This window comes from Ranitomeya variabilis, chromosome 4 (genome assembly GCF_051348905.1).
Source record: "Ranitomeya variabilis isolate aRanVar5 chromosome 4, aRanVar5.hap1, whole genome shotgun sequence".
NCBI lineage: Eukaryota > Metazoa > Chordata > Amphibia > Anura > Dendrobatidae > Ranitomeya > Ranitomeya variabilis.
This window is the reverse complement of record NC_135235.1, coordinates 682,463,489-682,483,513: the sequence shown is the minus strand read 5'-3', so window position 1 is coordinate 682,483,513 and position 20,025 is coordinate 682,463,489. Positions and strand designations below refer to the sequence as shown.

General features: G+C 43.8%; 1 protein-coding gene across 1 annotated transcript in view; it reads left to right on the top strand.

Moving 5' to 3' along the window:
• Positions 1-829: 829 nt before the first annotated feature.
• The window catches only part of LOC143766388 (uncharacterized), a 114,383-nt gene continuing 95,187 nt past the window's right edge, over positions 830-20,025 (top strand). Inside the window, exons 1-6 of the mRNA XM_077254037.1 lie at positions 830-1,134; positions 1,264-1,443; positions 1,527-1,653; positions 1,737-1,834; positions 2,033-2,123; positions 11,643-11,803. Of these exons, the coding sequence (XP_077110152.1) occupies positions 1,057-1,134; positions 1,264-1,443; positions 1,527-1,653; positions 1,737-1,834; positions 2,033-2,123; positions 11,643-11,803 (735 nt within the window). The 5' untranslated portion in view covers positions 830-1,056. The remainder of the gene's footprint in view (positions 1,135-1,263; positions 1,444-1,526; positions 1,654-1,736; positions 1,835-2,032; positions 2,124-11,642; positions 11,804-20,025) is intronic.

Below are 20,025 nucleotides of genomic sequence, written 5' to 3'. Positions count from 1 at the left end.
CGCTTCTTGCGGCCCTGTTGGCTATTTGCTATGAAAATAGTTCTGTATATAAGATTGCTTTCTTAGTCCTGTATATAAGATTGCTTTCTTAGTTCTGTAAACAGCTTTACATTACATGGAGCTTTATAGTGAGTAACAGATGATGTTAGAAGCGCATTGTATACAGAAGGTAGGAGAAAAAAACATCCCACACTCGCATGACACTCGTCTAATATGCGGGATGAATATCAGAGCGATTTATAATACGCTGATGTGAATGCACCCTTAGGGTACGTGTCTACGTTCAGGATGGCCGGCGGTATCGTCGGAGCGGCAAACCCGCTCGGCGCTAAGCCCCGCCCCCTTCTGGGACGCGATGATGCCGGATGTGTTCATTGCACACATCCGGCATCATCGCACTCCTCGCATAGGGCCCTGTTTTATGTCTTGCGGCGGCGCAGCAAGACATAAACATAGTCTGTGAGGTCCACCCTCCCTGGAAGGGGTTAAACCTGAGATTTCGGCATTTTAGCTCCTGGTATGGAGTCGATAGAACAATCATGTCGCCATATAGTAGATGTCTGGTAACTGGTGATTCCTTCATGTGTGGGGTCTATTTGTCTTCAAGCAGAGAAATCACACATTACATTCCACACATAACACTGTGTAGAAAAGGCGGCGCGGGGTAATTGTGCCAGTAGTGAGGGGGAATAATGGCGGGAATGTCACTGACTGAGGAGAAGTTTCCATGTAGGGTCTACACTACAGATATCATTCCCTGAGGCCCCTGATCATGTGACCCCTGACTCCTCCCCTCCTGTGACCTCATCACAGGTCCTGTGCACAGAGCAGCCATATATGTGGAGTGCGGCTCTGCGGGTGGAGGTAGGTGCTGGAGATTCCCCATTACTGGCGCATTAATACTAGAAATATATTGCACAGGGGAAATCACAGCCAATTCCCACAAGAAGAATCCTGGAAACATCGTCTCATCTTCTCATTCAGGTCTCTACAATATCGGATCCTCTCAGTGAAGATCTTCTACATAAGAGAATTTTCCTGATTTACCCATCAAAGATGGATATGGACAGAGACAAGATGGCGGAGAGGATATTACACCTCACCCTAGAGATCCTCTTCCGGCTTACTGGAGAGGTGAGAGATTCTGATGACGTCACATTACATCATTCTTATCTATGGGAATAACAGATGGACAGAACTGGAGAGGTGAGGACTCTGGAAATGTCTGTAGTGAGATTTATTAATGTGTCTCTCCATAACCAGGATTACACAGTAGTGAAGAAGACCTCTAGTGAGCGCTGTCAGGACCCTGTGTCTGAGGGATGGGGAAGACCCTTGAGCCCAATCACGGGGCCTCCATCTCATCCCCTGATACATGAGGACATCAATGACCAGAAGATCCTAGAACTCACCTACAAGATGATTGAGCTGCTGACTGGAGAGGTGACACTGCTGGGAATGCTGGGACATTATACAGTAACACTATGAAGGGATCTGGGGGATGACGGTATCATTGTATGTGTCAGGTTCCTATAAGGTGTCAGGATGTCGCCGTCTATTTCTCCATGGACGAGTGGGAGTATTTAGAAGGACACAGAGATCTGTACAAGAACGTCATGATGGAGGATCCCCAGCCCCTGACAACATCACCAGGTAATAGACAGGACTAAATACACACGGCCTATAATTATCTGTATGTATATAATGAATTCAGTCCCTGTATGTGTTTCGTTCAGCTCTATCCATTAAGAGGACAACACCAGAGAGATGTCCCCGTCATCTTCTTACACCGGAATGTAAACAGGAAGATCCCAATGCTCATCAGGATCATCAGGTAGATGGAGAGAAGGTGTCATGAGATCTCCCCTATGATGTGTAGACGGCTGTGAAGGTCTTGTGCTCAGTCTTGTTTTATCCACCAGTATTCTATGTTTTATACTTATGTAATGAGAACGGTGGAGATGGCAGGATTAGAGCTGATCATAGATGTGACTTCTCCATCTGTCGGTGACTTTTACAATATTTGTTTCAGAGTGAAGATCTGACCCATATTAATACTACAGAGACATATGTGAGGGGTGATGAGTGGTGTAAAGAGGAAACTCCTACATGTGACTACCCAGGTGAGTAGTAACCACTAAATGTAGAGAAGTCACAAATTCTTCTCAGTCACCGGCTGTGGCTATTTTATCGGTGGTGTAGTCTGACCATATTACAATCGTGTGATCACCATTTTGCCTCTAGACCGCAACATTCTCCTCCACCCAAAACTGTTCTAATGACTTTGGGCATTGAAGGCTTTTTTTTTATAGAACTTATCAAATGGAGGATCCACCTACCCCCTGAGATTAGAAGATGCTGACCGTTACCTGCCCAGATCAGTAAAGTACAAAGCCAAATGGCAGCATATGTAGAATGTGCTAACAAGTTAGAAAATCACTTGAACAAAAACATTATGCTGGGCCTGTAAGAGAAAGCGGGGGGTAATGATGCTGTTGGCTTCCTAGATCCCTGATATCTTATTTGATGAATCTACCTTATCTCCCTTCTGTGCTGCTGAATGTGCTCATATGGTCCCTACGAGACCAGGTCCTGTCTTTTTGGCCAAACTTCACTTTTATGATCGACAACATTTAGTGCGCAGTGAAGGCCAAGTGTGAATTTCTGTACAATAACAACAGAATTTCCCCTATCCTGAGTTTTCAATTTATTTATTTTTTTTAAAACGGACTAACTTGAAACAGGATTGTGATAAACTGCCTAAGGCTGGGTTCACACTGCATTAGAGGCGTCCGTTAGATGGACTACATTACACTGCGGCATAACGCGGTGTTAACGCCGCCATTAAGTCCTATGTTGGACGCATCGCTAGCGCATTTCCACAATGGGCGTGCGCTAGCGATGTGCCGTCATTGAGTGACGGACCCTGAGGAGCGGGCTGCATCTGCTAGCTCTATCTGCACTAGCGCAACGACATATCGGCACTTGCGTTAACAGCAGCCCGTTAACGCATGTGTTGAACGGGCTGCTATTAACACAATGTGAACCTAGCCTAAAACACATTACACCTGTGCCATGATATATCTCTAAACTGTGCATGATTGATGGCTGTAATATACATTTAAAGGGATTGTCTACTGTGATACGGTGTTGTGACAAGTGACACCGACACCCAATCAGCGCTGGCGTCACTGTCTCCACCTTCGGACAAACTGAACATGAAAAGGAAGACAGAGCTGCAGCTCATCACGGACTTCCTCTTCATGTTCAGTTTGTCCAAAAGTGGAGACAGTGACACCAGCGCTGATTTGTCATTCCACCACATCACAGTCCCAGTGCAGCGAGTGCTGGAACGGAGCCAGCATGGCTGATGAGTATAAGCTTTATTATTTTGTCGGACAAACATTTAGTTTAAGAAATGCTTGTCCTAGTACTGGACAACCCCTTTTAAAAAATACTATAGATATGAGCTAAGTACCCTAAATGACACTGATATATGAATTACTAAACGTCTTTGTGTATGGCTGGATAGAGTAGTCAAAGGCACACTTATGTTTAAGGAGATGATCAAATCGATGATGGCGACATACTCTGTCCTGGATTTGTACTATGTTGGATGATGCAGAGTCAGCAGCGTTCCAGCAGGCTGTGTTGATCCTGACACCTGCTTGAAAAGGAAAGAGCTGCCGCCCTGTGTCTGCATAAAGTCACTACATCTTCTATTGCAAAAAATAGTGATATTATCCAACGTGTTCCTGAGGCTTCGGTATCCTTCATCAGGGATCCCTTCTTTTTTGCAATAGAAGAGAGCAGTGTAGTGACATCACGCAGACATAGGCTACTTTCACACTAGCGTCGTACGTACCGATGCATACTGTGAAAAAAAAAAACACAACGGGGGCAGCGGATGCAGTTTTACAACGCATCCGCTGCCTCATTGTTATGTCCGGGGAGGAGGGGGGTGGAGTTCCGGCCGCGCATGCGCGGTCGGAAATGGCGGACACGACGCACAAAAAAAGTTACATGTAACTTTTTTGTGCCAACGGTCCGCCACAACACAACGCATCCGTCGCACGATGGATGCAACGTGTGGCAATCCGTCGCAATTTGTCGCTAATGCAAGTGTATGGAGAAAAAAACGCATCCTGCAGGCAATTTTGCAGGATGCGTTTTTTCTCCAAAACGACACTTTGCGACGTGCGTCGTACGACTCTAATGTGAAAGCACCCATAGGGTGTCAGCTTCTTACTTTTCAATAAGGTGGCAGGATCAACGCAGCCGGCTGGAACGCTGCTGACTCTGCATCATCCACCATAGTACAAATCCAGGACATGGTACGGCTTCATCATCGATTTGATCAAGTAAACATGTGCCCCAGACTACTCTACCCAGCCATACATGTAGACGTTCAGTAATTCATATATCAGTGTCATTTGTGTATGTGGCGCATATCTACTGTATATATTTACTCATACCTCCCAACCGTCCCGGATCCCGCGGGACTGTCCTGATTTTGACAGTCAGCCCCGCGATCCCGGGCAGGACATTAGTTGTCCCGCACTACGTGCCTAGGGCGGGGACAATGAAGGGGGCGGCACCTGAACACGGTTTGTGGCTGTTTTTTTTTTTTTTTTTTTATAAAAGCTGGGTCACCTCCCGACTGACCCCACCCTCCTTGAAGACGATACTCACCCGGCTCCAGCGATGGTCTCGGCTTCTGCAGCGCTCCTGAATGAGCGGTCACGTGGTACCGCTCATTAAGGTAATGAATATGCGCATATTCATTACCTTAATGAGGTATCACCTGACCGCTCACCCAGGAAGAAGGTGCTGAGCCGGGAGTCGGGACAGAGCGAGAGGGATGGCCGCATGGTGAGGAACAGGTAAGTATGAGGGACGGGGGACAGGGTAGGGGGGATGAAGGATGACGGTAAGCCGTGCCATTCAAGATGTGAGCGTGGGGGGAGCGGGGGGGAGCGGGGGGGTGGAGAGATGAGCCATGCATACAGGCATACAGGAGGGGGAAATATGAGCCATGCATACACTAGGGGGAAACATGAGCCATGCATACAGGAGGGGGGTGGAATATGAGCCATGCATACAGGAGGGGGGGGAATATTAGCCATACATACAGGAGGGGGGGGGAATATGAGCCATGCATACAGGAGGGGGGGAATATGAGCCATGCATACAGGAGGGGGGAATATGAGCCATGCATACAGGAGGGGGGGAATATGAGCCATGCATACAGGAGGGGGGTCATTATACAGTATTAAGCATCATGTGGGATCATTATAGAGTATGGAGAACTGTGTGGCCATTATACAGTATGGAGCATCATGTGCAGTCATTATACAGTATGGAGCATCATGTGCGGTCATTATACAGTATGGAGCATCATGTGTGGCCATTATACAGTATGGAGCATCATGTGCAGTCATTATACAGTATGGAGCATCATGTGTGTTCATTATACAGTATGGAGCATCATGTGCAGTCATTATACAGTATGGAGCATCATGTGCGGTCATTATACAGTATGCAGCATCATCTGTGGTCATTATACAATATGGAGCATCATGTGTGGTCATTATACAGTATGGAGCACTGTGTGGCCATTATACAGTATGGAGCATCATGTGCGGCCATTATACAGTATGGAGCATCATGTGCGGTCATTATACAGTATGGAGCATCATGTGTGTTCATTATACAGTATGGAGCGTCATGTGTGGTTATCATACAGTATGGAGCATCATGTGTGGCCATCATACAGTATGGGGCACTGTGTGGCCATATTTTTTTGTTTATAATTATTGTATATGAAACAGTGTGATCAGCAGTGCTAAATGGGTGTGGTTGGGACGTGGATATGGGTGTGACTAATTATGAATGGGTGTGGTTGGGACGTGGATATGGGTGTGACTAATTATGAATGGGTGTGGTTGGGACGTGGATATGGGTGTGACTAATTATGAATGGGTGTGGTCAGAGGCGTGGCCTAAAATTTGCCGCGCCGCAATCTTTGTCCCTCTTTCCCATCTTCAAAAGTTGGGAGGTATGTATTTACTGCATTTCTACACATTACGAATGAGGGCAAGCAGGTGCATCAGCATATGCAGCTTCATAACACTGGCACACAGTGGTAGTGCCAGTGCATTCATCAAATTTATGTCCCTGTAATACACATTCTTTCATGCCTGCAAGAGATGTGTTGGCTCAAGCCCTGGTTTCATGGATTCACTCCACATCATAAATTACATTATGTTTTCAATCCTAAGTAATTCAGATACTGCACAATCTATCCTGAATCGGGAGCACTAATACTTTCTCTACTCTTCTGGTCTGGACTCATAGTAGCTCCAATTGTCCATCATAAATGAATGCAACTCCAGTTTAATGTTGTTGGGGATGTAACATATTAATTATTCTTTGTCGATTGGTTTACAGTTCTTCATTTTGTATGATAGTTGGATTGTGGTGAGACTGGCCTGCCTCACTTATGTGAGTCTGTAATTCCCTGGTAGTCTTTAACCCCTTTCTGACCTCGGACGGGATAGTACTTCCGAGGTCAGAAGCCCCGCTTTGATGCAGGGCTCCAGCGGTGAGCAAAGCAGGGACATGTCAGCTGTTTTGAACAGCTGACATGTGCCCGCAATAGCGGTGGGTGAAATTGCGATTCACCCACTGCTAGTAACTAGTTAAATGCCGCTGTTTAATGCGGCATTTAACTACCGCTTCCGGCCGCGCGGCCGGAAATGCGCGCATCGCCGACTCCCGTCACATGATCGGGGGTCAGCGATGCTTCTGCATTGTAACCATAGAGGTCCTTGAGACCTCTATGGTTACTGATTCCTGCTAGCTGTGAGCGCCACCCTGTGGTCGGCGCTCATAGCACACCTGCATTTCTGCTGCATAGCAGCGATCTGATGATCGCTGCTATGTAGCATAGCCAATCGAGTTGTGCCAGCTTCTAGCCTCCCATGGAGGCTATTGAAGCATGGCAAAAGTGAAAAAAAAAAGTAAAAAAAATGTGAAAAAAAATAAAAAAAAATATAAAAGTTTAAATCACCCCCTTTTCGCCCCATTCAAAATAAAACAATTAAAAAAAAATCAAACCTACCCATATTTGGTATCGCCGTGTTCAGAATCGCCCGATCTATCAATTAAAAAAAAAGGAATTAACCTGATCGCTAAACGGCGTAGCGAGAAAAAAAAATTGAAACGCCAGAATTACGTTTTTTTGGTCGCCGCGACATTGCATTACAATGCAATAACGGGCGATCAAAAAAACGTATCTGCACAAATGTGGTATCAATAAAAACGTCAGCTTGGAGCACAAAAAATAAGCCCTCAACCAACCCCAGATCATAAAAAATGAAGACACTACGAGTATCGAAAAATGGAGCTATTTTTTTTTTTTTTTTTTTTAGCAAAGTTTGGAATTTTCACCACTTAGATAAAACGTAACCTAGTCATGTTTAGTGTTTACGAACTCGTAATGACCTGGAAAATCATAATATCAGGTCAGTTTTAGCATTTAGTGAACCTAGCAAAAAAGCCAAACAAAAAACAAGTGTGGGATTGCACTTTTTTTGCAATTTCACCGCACTTGGAATTTTTTTCCCGTTTTCTAGTACACGACATGCTAAAACCAATGATGTTGTTCAAAAGTACAACTTGTCCCGCAAAAAATAAGCCCTCACATGGCCATATTGATGGAAAAATAAAAAAAGTTATGGCTCTGGGAAGGAGGGGAGCGAAAAATGAACACAGAAAAATGAAAAATCCCAAGGTCATGAAGTGGTTAAAAAAGGGTCTCTATTGCCCGAGTCTTCCAAATGCCCGAGATCTAAATTTAAGATCCCTCAGCTCTGTACTATTATAAAAAGTTCTCTTTAAATGTCTAATATTTCTTCTTGAAACTAATTTTGCCCTTACGATAGTTTAGATTGCCAAGATTCACTGAGCCCCATACCTTAATTACCCCACAGAGGTTTCACCACTAGTTACTCATTTTTTAATAATGAATATTGTTAAGTTAGATAATAATAAATTTACTGAAGTGATCAATCTTCAGGTTTCGACTACAGTAGTTAGTGTCCAAAATACTCTGATTTAACTAATTCCCGCAGACAGTTTTGTCTTCCTAATCAGACCCCATTTTTCAAATCTGATGTGTGTCACTTTATGTGGTGATAACTATGAAATTCTTCAAAAAGGATAATAGGAAACAAATTGACATTACAAATTATTTTCCAACTTCTCTTGAATACGACAATACACTATGTACAGTTGTACACTACCGTCTGGGCACATGGCAGGGTTAAGAAGGGAAAGAGCGCCATTAAGCTATATGATGACAAATTTTGCTGGAATAGTTTGAAGACAAAATTTATTGGGGACATTGTTCCTGGTCACCTGGCAGCTCAAAAAATGGCTACCATGAAGAGGCTTGGCACTATCTACTCTGTTTTTCAGATCCAAGGGATTGTCTTGCTCCGTCATGACCCTTTAACCCTTCTTACATTAAGACGCCTGGGCCATGGTGTTTCCTGCTGTTTTGTGGTGGGAAATAGCAAGAAGAATAGATAGTTGTGTCAGAACCAGTAAAGGAGTGAAAATAAAAAATTAGATGCAAGAGTAGTCAGTACACGAGCCGGGTACATAACAGGAAGCAAATACACAAGCTGGGAGCTCAGCACCGAGGACAGAACCAGAGGAGGCCAAGGCTGTATCTGACAGCTTTTGGTAATATGCTTCAAAGTTTAGTAGGGTGTGGTGCTTTCCAATTGGCTGAAGCAGGGAGCAAATAACTTCAGCTGGACAGCACACACACCCATGCTACCAGACTGGACAGTACTACTGGTCCCAGGCACCCTAATCTTAGCCGCTGAACAGTGCCTGTGCCGCCCAGAGCTTCTGTTTCTAGCGTCTCCTCCATCACCAGTGCTAACTGCAGAATGAATAAGATGTTGCCTGGTGACAGAAGTAGACTTCATGGGAGCAGATACCAGAGAAAATGGGACACACCATTTGTGGTAGACCTAATATGACAAAATGGCAGAAATCCAGAGGAGTAGAAATCCTCATAAAGTGAGTCCATTTTGGAAATTATAACCCTCGGTGAATTAATCTATAGGAGTAGTAACTATTTTGACTCCACATGCACTTGGCGGAAATTAGCTCATAGTGGATGTTGGAGAGTGAAAATTACAAACATGCCATTTTATTGCCCAGCATATAGTGCCCAGATTGTGCTCCAGGAGACACGCACATTGTAACTAAGTGGGTTCTTCTCATTATAGTGATGCCAAATACATGGATGCTAAATGTGGTTTGGGCACCCTGCAAGGCTCAGAAGAGAGGGGGAGATTTGACTTTGAAAGTGCAGATTTTGCTGGATTGGTTTATGGAAGCTATATTGCATTTCGAGGATCTTTGAGCCACTAATAATGTGGACACCTGCTATTTCCTCTGACAGATGATGGACCTGAGTGGGGACTTGTTTTTTTTTAAATGAGAAGTTTTTCTTGGTATAATTTAAACCTACATAAAATCTTTATGTGTGATAAAAGCGATACGGAACGGGAAAAGTCAGCTCACCATTTGCAGTCTCTTTCCAAGAATGAGTTCCACGCACGGAGCCGCTTGGGCTTTCAAGTTCCATAGAATGAAGAAAAAAGGTACTCCAGCGTAGAAAAAAATAAAACTTCGTCTTTAATGGAAAAAATTAATAAAGACCGATACAATACGGACAACATATAGATCCCAGAGATCTACCAACCGACGCGTTTCGACACTCCGGTCTTAACCCCTTCCCGACATCGGACGTACTATACCGTCCGATGTCGGGTCCCCTGCTTTGATGTGCGCTCCGGCGGTGAGCGCACATCAAAGTCGCGACATGTCAGCTGTTTTTTACAGCTGACATGTGCGCGCAATAGCGGCGGGTGAAATCGCGATCACCCGCCGCTATTAACTAGTTAAATGCCGCTGTCAAACGCAGACAGCGGCATTTAACTACCGCATCCGGCCGGGCGGCCGGATATGAGCGCATCGCCGACCCCCGTCACATGATCGGGGGTCGGCGATGAGTCAGGAAGGTAACCATAGAGGTCCTTGAGACCTCTATGGTTACTGATCGCCGGTGGCTGTGAGCGCCCCCCTGTGGTCGGCGCTCACAGCACACCTGCATTTTAGCAACATAACAGCGATCTGATGATCGCTGTTATGTAGCAGAGCCGATCGGGCTGTGCCTGCTTCTAGCCTCCCATGAAAGCTATAGAAGCATGGCAAAAGTTAAAAAAAAAAAAATAAAAAAAATGTGAAAAAAATAAAAAAAAAATAAAAGTTTAAATCACCCCCCTTTCGCCCCAATCAAAATAAATCAATAAAAAAAATATCAAATCTACACATATTTGGTATCGCCGCGTTCAGAATCGCCCGATCTATCAATAAAAAAAAAAGCATTAACCTGATCGCAAAACGGCGTAACGAGAAAAAAAATTACGTTTTTTTGGTCGCCGCGACATTGCATTAAAATGCAATAACGGGCGATCAAAAAAACGTATCTGCACCGAAATGCTATTATTAAAAACGCCAACTCGGCACGCAAAAAATAAGCCCTCACCTGACCCCAGATCACGAAAAATGGAGACGCTACGGGTATCGGAAAATGGCGCAATTTTATTTATTTATTTTTTTGCAAAGTTTGGAATTTTTGTTTCACCACTTAGGTAAAACATAATCTAGACATGTGAGGTGTCTATGAACTCGTACTGACCTGGAGAATCATAATAGCAGGTCAGTTTTATCATTTAGTGAAACTAGCAAAAAAAACAAACAAAAAACAAGTGTGGGATTGCACTTTTTTTGCAATTTCACCGCACTTGGAATTTTTTTCCCGTTTTCTAGTACACGCCATGGTAAAACCAATGATGTCATTCAAAAGTACAACTCGTCCCGCAAAAAATAAGCCCTCACATGGCCAAATTGACGGAAAAATAAAAAAGTTATGGCTCTGGGAAGGAGGGGAGTGAAAAACGAAAATGGAAAAACGAAAAATCCCACGGTCATGAAGGGGTTAATCATGGTTGATGATTAAGAGCGGAGTGTCAAATACATTGGTAGGTAGCAATCTGGGATCTATATGTTGTCTGTATTGTGCCTTTTTTTAATTTTTTTTCTATTAAAGACAAAGTTTTATATTTTTCTACGCTGGAGTAACTTTTTTCTTCATGCATAAAATCTTTGGTGTTTTTTTATTCCATATCTGGGAGGCAGAATGAACAAACAGTTGAACCAGATTGTAAGCTTGCGAGCAGGGCCCTCACTCCTCTTGGTATCTATTTTGAACTGTGTTTTTGTTACGCTGTAATGTCTATTGTCTGTACAAATCCCCTCTATAAAGTGCTGCAGAATATGTTGGTGCTATATAAAATTATTATTATTTATTTATTAACCATGCTCAACTGGTTCATCCTCCTAGTTTTTCTATTAGACTGTGAACTGTCATTGTATTGGTCAATCATTCAATATTTTTACATAACTTGCCATTTTTACAGTCAGTTTAAGTAGAAATGTTCCAAAATATAAAATTCAAGGATATTTTATACAAAAATAATTGTTTTTTTTCTTAGCAGAAGACTGTACCAGGAGATCAGAAGGACAGCTGACATCTTCAATTCTTAAATCAGATGATCTTGAAATCCCACAGAATGCAACTGAAGTGATTGCCATCACTTCAAATATACCATCATCCCATCAAAGGAATGATCTGTCATCTGATCCTTTGAAACAGGTCCTTTCTTCTGATTTATTACTGACTACTAAGGAAAATGAAAGTCACAAAATAAGCATTAAAAAACAATCTGCTCCTAAAGAAAATAAGTCATTTTCACATTCAGAGTATGGAAATAGTTTACTCCTCAAAAATTCATTACTTAAACATCAAAAAACTCACACAACGGAAAAAAGGTTTTCTTGTTCCGAGTGTGGGAAATGTTTTAACCAGAAATGTAATCTTGTTAGACATCAGAGAACTCACACAGGGGAGAAGCCTTTTTCCTGTTCAGAATGTGGGAAATGTTTTTACCAGAAATCAAATTTTATTAATCACCAGAGAACTCACACAGGGGAGAAACCTTTTTTCTGTTCAGAATGTGGGAAGTGTTTTAACCAGAAATCAGATTTGGTTAAGCACCAGAGAACCCACACAGGGGAGAAGCCTTTTTCCTGTTCAGAATGTGGGAAATGTTTTTACCAGAAATCAAATTTTATTAATCACCAGAGAACTCACACAGGGGAGAAACCTTTTTTTTGTTCAGAATGTGGGAAGTCTTTTAACCAGAAATCAAGTTTTGTTAATCACCAGAGAACTCATACAGGGGAGAAGCCTTTTTCCTGTTCAGAATGTGGGAAATATTTTAACCATAAATGTAATTTTGTTAGACACCAGAGAACTCACACAGGGGAGAAGCCTTTTTCCTGTTCAGAATGTGGGAAGTGTTTTAACCAGAAATCAAATTTTGTTCAGCACCAGAGAACTCACACAGGGGAGAAATCATTTTGCTGTTCAGAATGTGGGATGTGTTTTAACCAGAAATCAGTTTTGGTTAAGCACCAGAGAACTCACACAGGGGAGAAGCCTTTTTCCTGTTCAGAATGTGGGAAGTGTTTTAACCAGAAATCAGATTTGGTTAATCACCAGCGAACCCACACAGGGGAGAAGCCTTTTTCCTGTTCAGAATGTGGGAAGTGTTTTAACCAGAAATCAGATTTGGTTAAGCACCAGAGAACTCACACAGGGGAGAAACCTTTTTCCTGTACAGAATGTGGGAAATGTTTTAACCAGAAAGCGCATCTGGATGGCCACCAGAGAACTCACACAAAGAAGACTTTTTCATGAATAAATCAAATCTTCTTAGTCACCAGAGAACTCACACAGGGGAGAAGGCATTTAATATTTAGAATGTGGGAAATGCTTTAACCAGAAATCAGATGTTGTTAGTCACAAAATAATTCACACAGGAGAGAAGCCTTTTTCATGTGATTAATGAGGAAAATGTCTTACACGGAAATTAACTCTTAATAAACATCAGAGTAGTCACACAGGGGAGAAGCCTTTTCCATGTTCAGAATGCTGGGAAAGTTTTAACCAATAATTGTATTTTCTTAAAGTGGTTGTCCACTATTAAGGCAATCCCTTATCATTCCTCATGTCTGTCTTTGTTAACCACTTTCCCACCTTGAACTTATCCATACATCCCTGTGACCTGGCCCATATTGACCTGGAACCTATGGATACGTCTTGGCAAATTTGCGCTCACATGGGCTGTGGGCGCAATCAACACCGGGAGTCAGCTGATTCTGACAGCTGACACCCAACACTCAGTGCAAGGACTGGTCCCGCACCGCTCCCAGATGTGATCAAACTCGATCACAGCATTTTGGGAGCAGGCATAGGGAAGACATACCCTCTGCCCTTGGAGCGAAGACCCCACAACTTCATTGCAGTGTCCCGATCATTGCCATGGTGACCCAATGTTGTCACGATGACATCCGGGTCACCAGAGCTAGCAAAGTTGCTTAATCATGCTCAGAGCATAATCGGCAACTTGGTCTGTCAGTGCAGCGCTGACAGTTTGCATAGCTCCTGCATCCCCATGCTGTACAAGCGATCAGCATGGAAAAAATGAAATTCCTGTAGTGGGACAAAGTAAAAAAAAGTTATGAAAACAAGTTTAAAAAATATTGTAAAAATATATAAAAAAATAGAAAAAGAAAAATATTGTACCCATGAATAAATATTTGCATTAAAAAAAATATATAAGCAATAAAAGTACACATATTTGGCATTGTCGCATCTAGAAAGGCCACACCTATGAAACTGTCTCACTAGCTAAACCCTTTAGTGAACACCATAAAAAAACAAAAAACAAGGGAAAAAACAATGCTTTACCATTTTACTGTTGAACAAAAAATGGAATAAAACGCGATCAAAAAGACAAATAAAAATAAACATGGTACCGCAGAAAACGTCATCTTGCCCACAAAAAAATAAGCCATCATACAGCTCCATCAGCAGAAAAAATAAAGAGGTTATAGCTCTCAAAATAAAGCAATCCAAAAATAATAATTTTTTCTATAAAATAGTTTTTGCGCGAAAGAGCCAAAACGTAACAAAGATAAAACTGTGGTATTCCTGTAATCGTACTGACCCAAAGAATAAAACTGCCTTATCAATTTTACCACATGTGAAATGACATAACAAGACAAAAGTTCCTGAATTGCTGATTTTTGTTCATTCTGCCTCCCAAAAATCAGAATAGAAAGCAATCAAACAGTGCCATGTGTCTGATAATGGTACTAATTAAAAAATCAACTCGTTCTGCAAAAAAAAGCCCACACATCACTTTGTGGACCGAAATATGGAAAAATTTTAGCTTTCAAATTATGGTGAAGCAAAAACTAGTTCTTGCAATAAAAAGGGTTTTTTAGTGTGTGACAGCAGCCAAACAAAAAAAAACTATGTAAATCTGGTATCACTGTAATCGCACTGAACCGAAGAACAAAGTCGTCTAATCACTTATACCGCACGAGGAACTTTGTTAAAAATAAATAAAAACTATTTTTCACCTGCTGTTTTGTTCATTCTGTCCCAAAAAGATCGCAGTGAGGATAGGCTCACATTTATCCTGCACTCTGTGCTGAGTATGAAGAAAGAATTCCAGCTCAACGAGACGGTGAAAAAGTAAAAACTGGGTACTTTATTCACTTCATATCAGAAGCAGAGGATAAAACATAAGCACAATGTAATAAAAACACTATCTACGCGTTTCAGGTGGCACAGCACCCTTAATCATGATAGCTGAGTGCTTACACCAATGTAAATCTCTGAAATATGTGATTCAGACCGAACCCAGGCGGAATATTCCTTAAAGTGAGGCAGATGGCGGCACTGTGGACCAGCGGTGTCCGTCTTTTTAGGATTGCATAAAAGTGCTGTCAGGCACAGTTTTGTGCACCTTTGAAAATAAGGACAATGCTGAACAGAGGCCAGACGGAGTCCAGAATAACTCTGCTGCCTCATTATACTGAATGGATCCCATGGGGGTTTCATCTGAATCACATCGCTCCGAGATTTAGATGGAAACCCCAAAGTAAGCACTCAGCATAGAGGGCTGGATAAATGTGATCCCAAACTTTATGTAAAATGTTCCCAATAAAAGCTTCAAATCAATCCACAAAAAAGCAAATCCCCACTCAGGTCTGTCATCTGTTAATGGAAATATAGGAGGCTTCCATGTTGCTGGTAGTACAGAGGCACTGGAAAAGTGAAATAGCTTCTTGCTTCTGGAAAAAGAAATTCAGCAAATTCTGCGCTCCCAAATCCAAATGCCCTCCTCCCTTCTGAGCCCCACAGTGTACCTAATGCACATATAGCGTCCACATATTTGGCATTTCTGAAGCAATGAGAGCCCACCTTACTTACTGGGGCATGTCTCCAGAAGCATGAGCTGGGCATAATGTACTGGTGATTGCAACGTACTGGTCACAACAACTAGAGATGAGGGAATATTTCAATGTTCGGTTTGGATTATGTTCTCCAAATTTGCATTATTCGCCAAACATAATCGAACGCCATTCACGTCAATGGAAGGCAAAACAAACACATGCACAACACCTTAGAATGACCCCAAATGCTGCCAAAACACATCAAATGAGGGACAGACACCAGGAAAGTTGCCTCAATTCACCAACAGTACAAATTGCAGCATGGAACTGCAGCAATCAGCCAAGCATGAGGTATCGGGGTCTGGGACAACATTTACAGATCTCAATTGAACGTCACAGTAAGATGAGGTGGGTGAGTGATTGGTGTAGGCCCCCTTTGCTGTAAGCCCTGATACCCTAATATCAGTTTTGTAGACTACCATTGTCAGATAAATTTAAGGATAATAACACGGGTAGTTGAGTCCAAGGAAGTGGAAGCCTGACGGTCTCGGAGGCCTACTACTACAGGCAACACGCTGAAGGACAGCCAGGAGTGTTCACATTTACAAAAATTATTGGCAGACACTACCAAAGTGACATTTATTTCACCACAGTAGAAATAGTATAATAGGGACCTACAGTTCTTCCACTACACATAATGCAGCAGATGGACACCCATAAAGGAGTGTTCACATTTAAAGAAATGAGGGCCTTATGTGGCACCCCAGGAGTTTGGGTACCACAGTGGTGCTGCCTTCCTCTCGGGGAGGGTAATGCCATGCCTGGAGACATGAGGGCTTCCTTTGATAGGTAATCTTACATACAACACTTTCTGACTCCTGGCCAGAAGGGGGAGCTCTAAACCTGGTTTAAGGGTGGCTTCCCTGGATATACATCCTGGTCTGGAGGGGGAGTTAGAACAGTTGATAGCAGACAGTGAAGGAGCAGAGAGGAACTTAAAAGCTAGAGGAGGGCTGTGATTGGGCCCCTCTAAGCAGGGCACAGAAACCGGGCACTGGGATCCCTAGGCTGTGTGGAACTACAAGTCCCACGGCAGAACCGGAGGTCAGGAAGCTGAAAGTGACCTGCTCACATTACACCTCAGGTACAGCAACATCTAGAGCCCGGAGTCACCATGTACAGAGATCCCAAGGGAACGGCTCAAGTTGCCTACCATGCAGGGACTGTCCCAGGACAAAGAGTAAACCAGGACCTTGCCAGAAAGCCACAGTCAGCAGGGACTAGAAACCAGCGCATAGTGGAAGGCTCCTACACTGACCTGGCAAAGGGATTCCCACTTGTTTTCAGGCTGCCTGGACTCCATCAACACCTGTTGCCGGTACCCTGGACTGAGGCTGACTACAACCAGTAAACCAATTAAAGACTGCAAATCTGTGTCCTCCGTTTATTTACCGGCAACACACCATCCTGGCGCACTACATTGAGAGCCCTGGGGACCCCACTTCACCTGTGGGAAGCATGACCATCTTTGCTGCAGTAACATCGCCCCAGAGGACCCCTTTAAGCAGTGTCAGTCACCGCTGACTGAGAACCACAGGTGGCGTCGTGAACGCAAACTTTATTCAAACCCTTTAAAGACCTTCCCCCTTTTACTTGGCGCCCAGGGCCACAGACCAGGTCGCTGCCACCATTACCACCCCTTTAATTGCAACCAGACCCGGTACCGAGTATCCCCAGGCCCTGGCGAGCGACTCAACTTGGTGTCACGAACAGGATTTGTGCCCTGGCATCGCCAGGTACTGTGTGCCAGAGGCTGTGACAATTTGCCTGTAAGCCGCCATTGCCGCACCCCATGGAGTGCGAAGGGAAGAAGGAGGTGTACCTTTGTGGGTGGAGCGTGCAAAAGAGCGCGAAGAGGAAGTGGGCGCCGTACAGAAGAGCCGCAAGGGAGGACACCGGAAGCCCCAGAAGGAGGACCAGGAGGAGTGCCTTACCGAGTGCGAGAGGAACCACTGCAGACTTCGGTGGAGAGACGTCAGGCCTCTGCAAGGTTAGCACAGGGGAAGGGACATGTCTGACCCGGGAGGAGATCTGGCGGCGGTCGCAGGCTCCATGATGCCCCAGGCCCAGCGATGGACGCAACTGCAGGCCCCATGATGCCACCAGGCCCCACGGTGCCCGCAGTTCCTACAAACCAGCAGGACCTTGCTGCAGTAACAGCTCCTATAATGCCGCTATCCATGCCCTATATACTGGGAGTGGCCTGGCTGCCACAATATTCAGGGGAGTTCTACACGCTGAGTGACTCTAAAGAAAGGCTCTGCAGCCTATTTGAAGTATATCCCCTGACAGAACATCAAAAGGTCAACATTCTGATGTTATGGAAATTTGGTTTGGATAAATGTATCCCTGTGTGTGCTGCGGCCGTTCCCAATAAGACTGAGTATTTTGAGCGCTAATCAAGACTGGACTGTACACCATTGTGACAGAAAAACATTCCATCAATACTGATAATTTATTGTGCATACATGGATTTATAATTGCATATAGAAAAGAGGTGGTTAGGGGTGGTTAGTTAATTACCATCTTGTCTAACTCCTCTGTTATTGGTTATCTAAATATATATGGAATATTGTGATTAATGCACATATGGATGCTGATTAAGCAACTTAAATGTAGCTCTCTGCATCTTTCTGCATCTAGGACAAAGTTGAGACATCTGATCATCAATTAATACATCTGGTGCTATTCGGCTTTCTGCTGGAAATCCCCGAACAGTCTGTCTGGCTTATATCAGTTTATGTCAGCCATTTTAAGCAATTGATTATAGTGTATATATGATTATAAAGGAGTATACATGCAAGTGAGATCTGTTATGACCTGGTGGTTAAGAGGCCACACTGATATGACTTGGTGGCTAAAACGCAACATGGGACGAGCTCTGAGGAGGTGGTAACTCTACTGACCGCAGTTCCTAATCCTAACAACAACACTAGTAATAGCCGTGGGATGTTCCTGACTCTCCCTAGACACCTCGTCACAGCCTAAGAGCTAACTACCCCTAAAGTAGGAAATAGAAAGCTATCTTGCCTCAGAGAAAACCCCCAAAGGAAAGACAGCCTCCCACAAATATTAACTGTGAGTGGAGAGGGAAATGACGTACACAGAAATGAAATCAGTTTTCAGCAAAGGAGGCCAATACTAAACTTGATAGACAGAGAGAAAAGGATACTGTGCGGTCAGTATTAAAAACTACAAAATCCACGCAGAGTTTACAAAAATGAACTCCACACCGACTCACGGTGTGGAGGGGCAAATCTGCTTTCCCAGAGCTTCCAGCTAGCCTGAATATGACATAGTGACAAGCTGGACAAAAAGATACATGTTTGCAGAGCAATAGAGTCCAAAAAATGGACAAACAAGAACTAGCAAAAACTTATCTTTTGCTGACAAGGACAGGCCATATGAGAAATCCAAGGAGAGAACCAAATCCAACCAAGAACATTGACTGCTGGCATGAACTAAAGCCCAGAGCAGGTTTAAATAACAAACCCAGGCAAGGCGATCAGTGGAGGCAGCTGCTACAGCTACCTAAAGGAGCAGCAGTTCCACTCGAAACCACCAGAGGGAGCCCAAGGGCAGAACTCACAAAAATACCATTAGCAACCACAGGAGGGAGCTCCAGAACGGAATTCACAACAGTACTCCCCCTTGAGGAGGGGTCACCGAACCCTCACCAGAGCTCCCAGGCCGATCAGGACGAGCCAAATGGAAAGCACGAACCAAATCGGCAGCATGAACATCGGAGGCAACAACCCAAGAATTATCCTCCTGGCCATAACCCTTCCACTTGACCAGATATTGGAGCTGCCGCCTCGAAAAACGAGAATCCAAAATCTTCACCACATATTCCAATTCCCCCTCAACCAACACCGGAGCAGGAGGATCAACGGAGGGAACCATAGGTACCACATATCTCCGCAACAAGGATCTATGGAACAAATTATGAATGGAAAAAGAAGCTGGAAGGGCCAAACGAAAAGACACCGGATTGATAATTTCAGAAATCTTATAAGGCCCAATAAAGCGAGGCTTGAACTTAGGGGAAGAAACCTTCATAGGAACATGACGATAAGACAACCAGACCAAATCCCCAACACAAAGCCGGGGACCAACACACCGACGACGGTTAGCAAAACGTTGAGCCTTTTCCTGAGACAACGTCAAATTGTCCACCACATAAGTCCAAATATGCTGCAACCTGTCCACTACAGAATCCACACCAGGACAGTCAGAAGGCTCAAGCTGCCCCGAAGAAAAACGATGAAAACCAAAGTTACAAAAAAAAGGCGAAACCAAGGTAGCCGAACTAGCCCGATTATTAAGGGCAAACTCGGCCAACGGCAAAAAGGTCACCCAATCATCCTGATCAGCAGACACGAAGCATCTCAAATAGGTTTCCAAGGTCTGATTGGCTCGCTCCGTTTGGCCATTTGTCTGAGGATGGAATGCTGAAGAAAAAGACAAATCAATGCCCATTCTAGCACAAAAGGACCGCCAAAACCT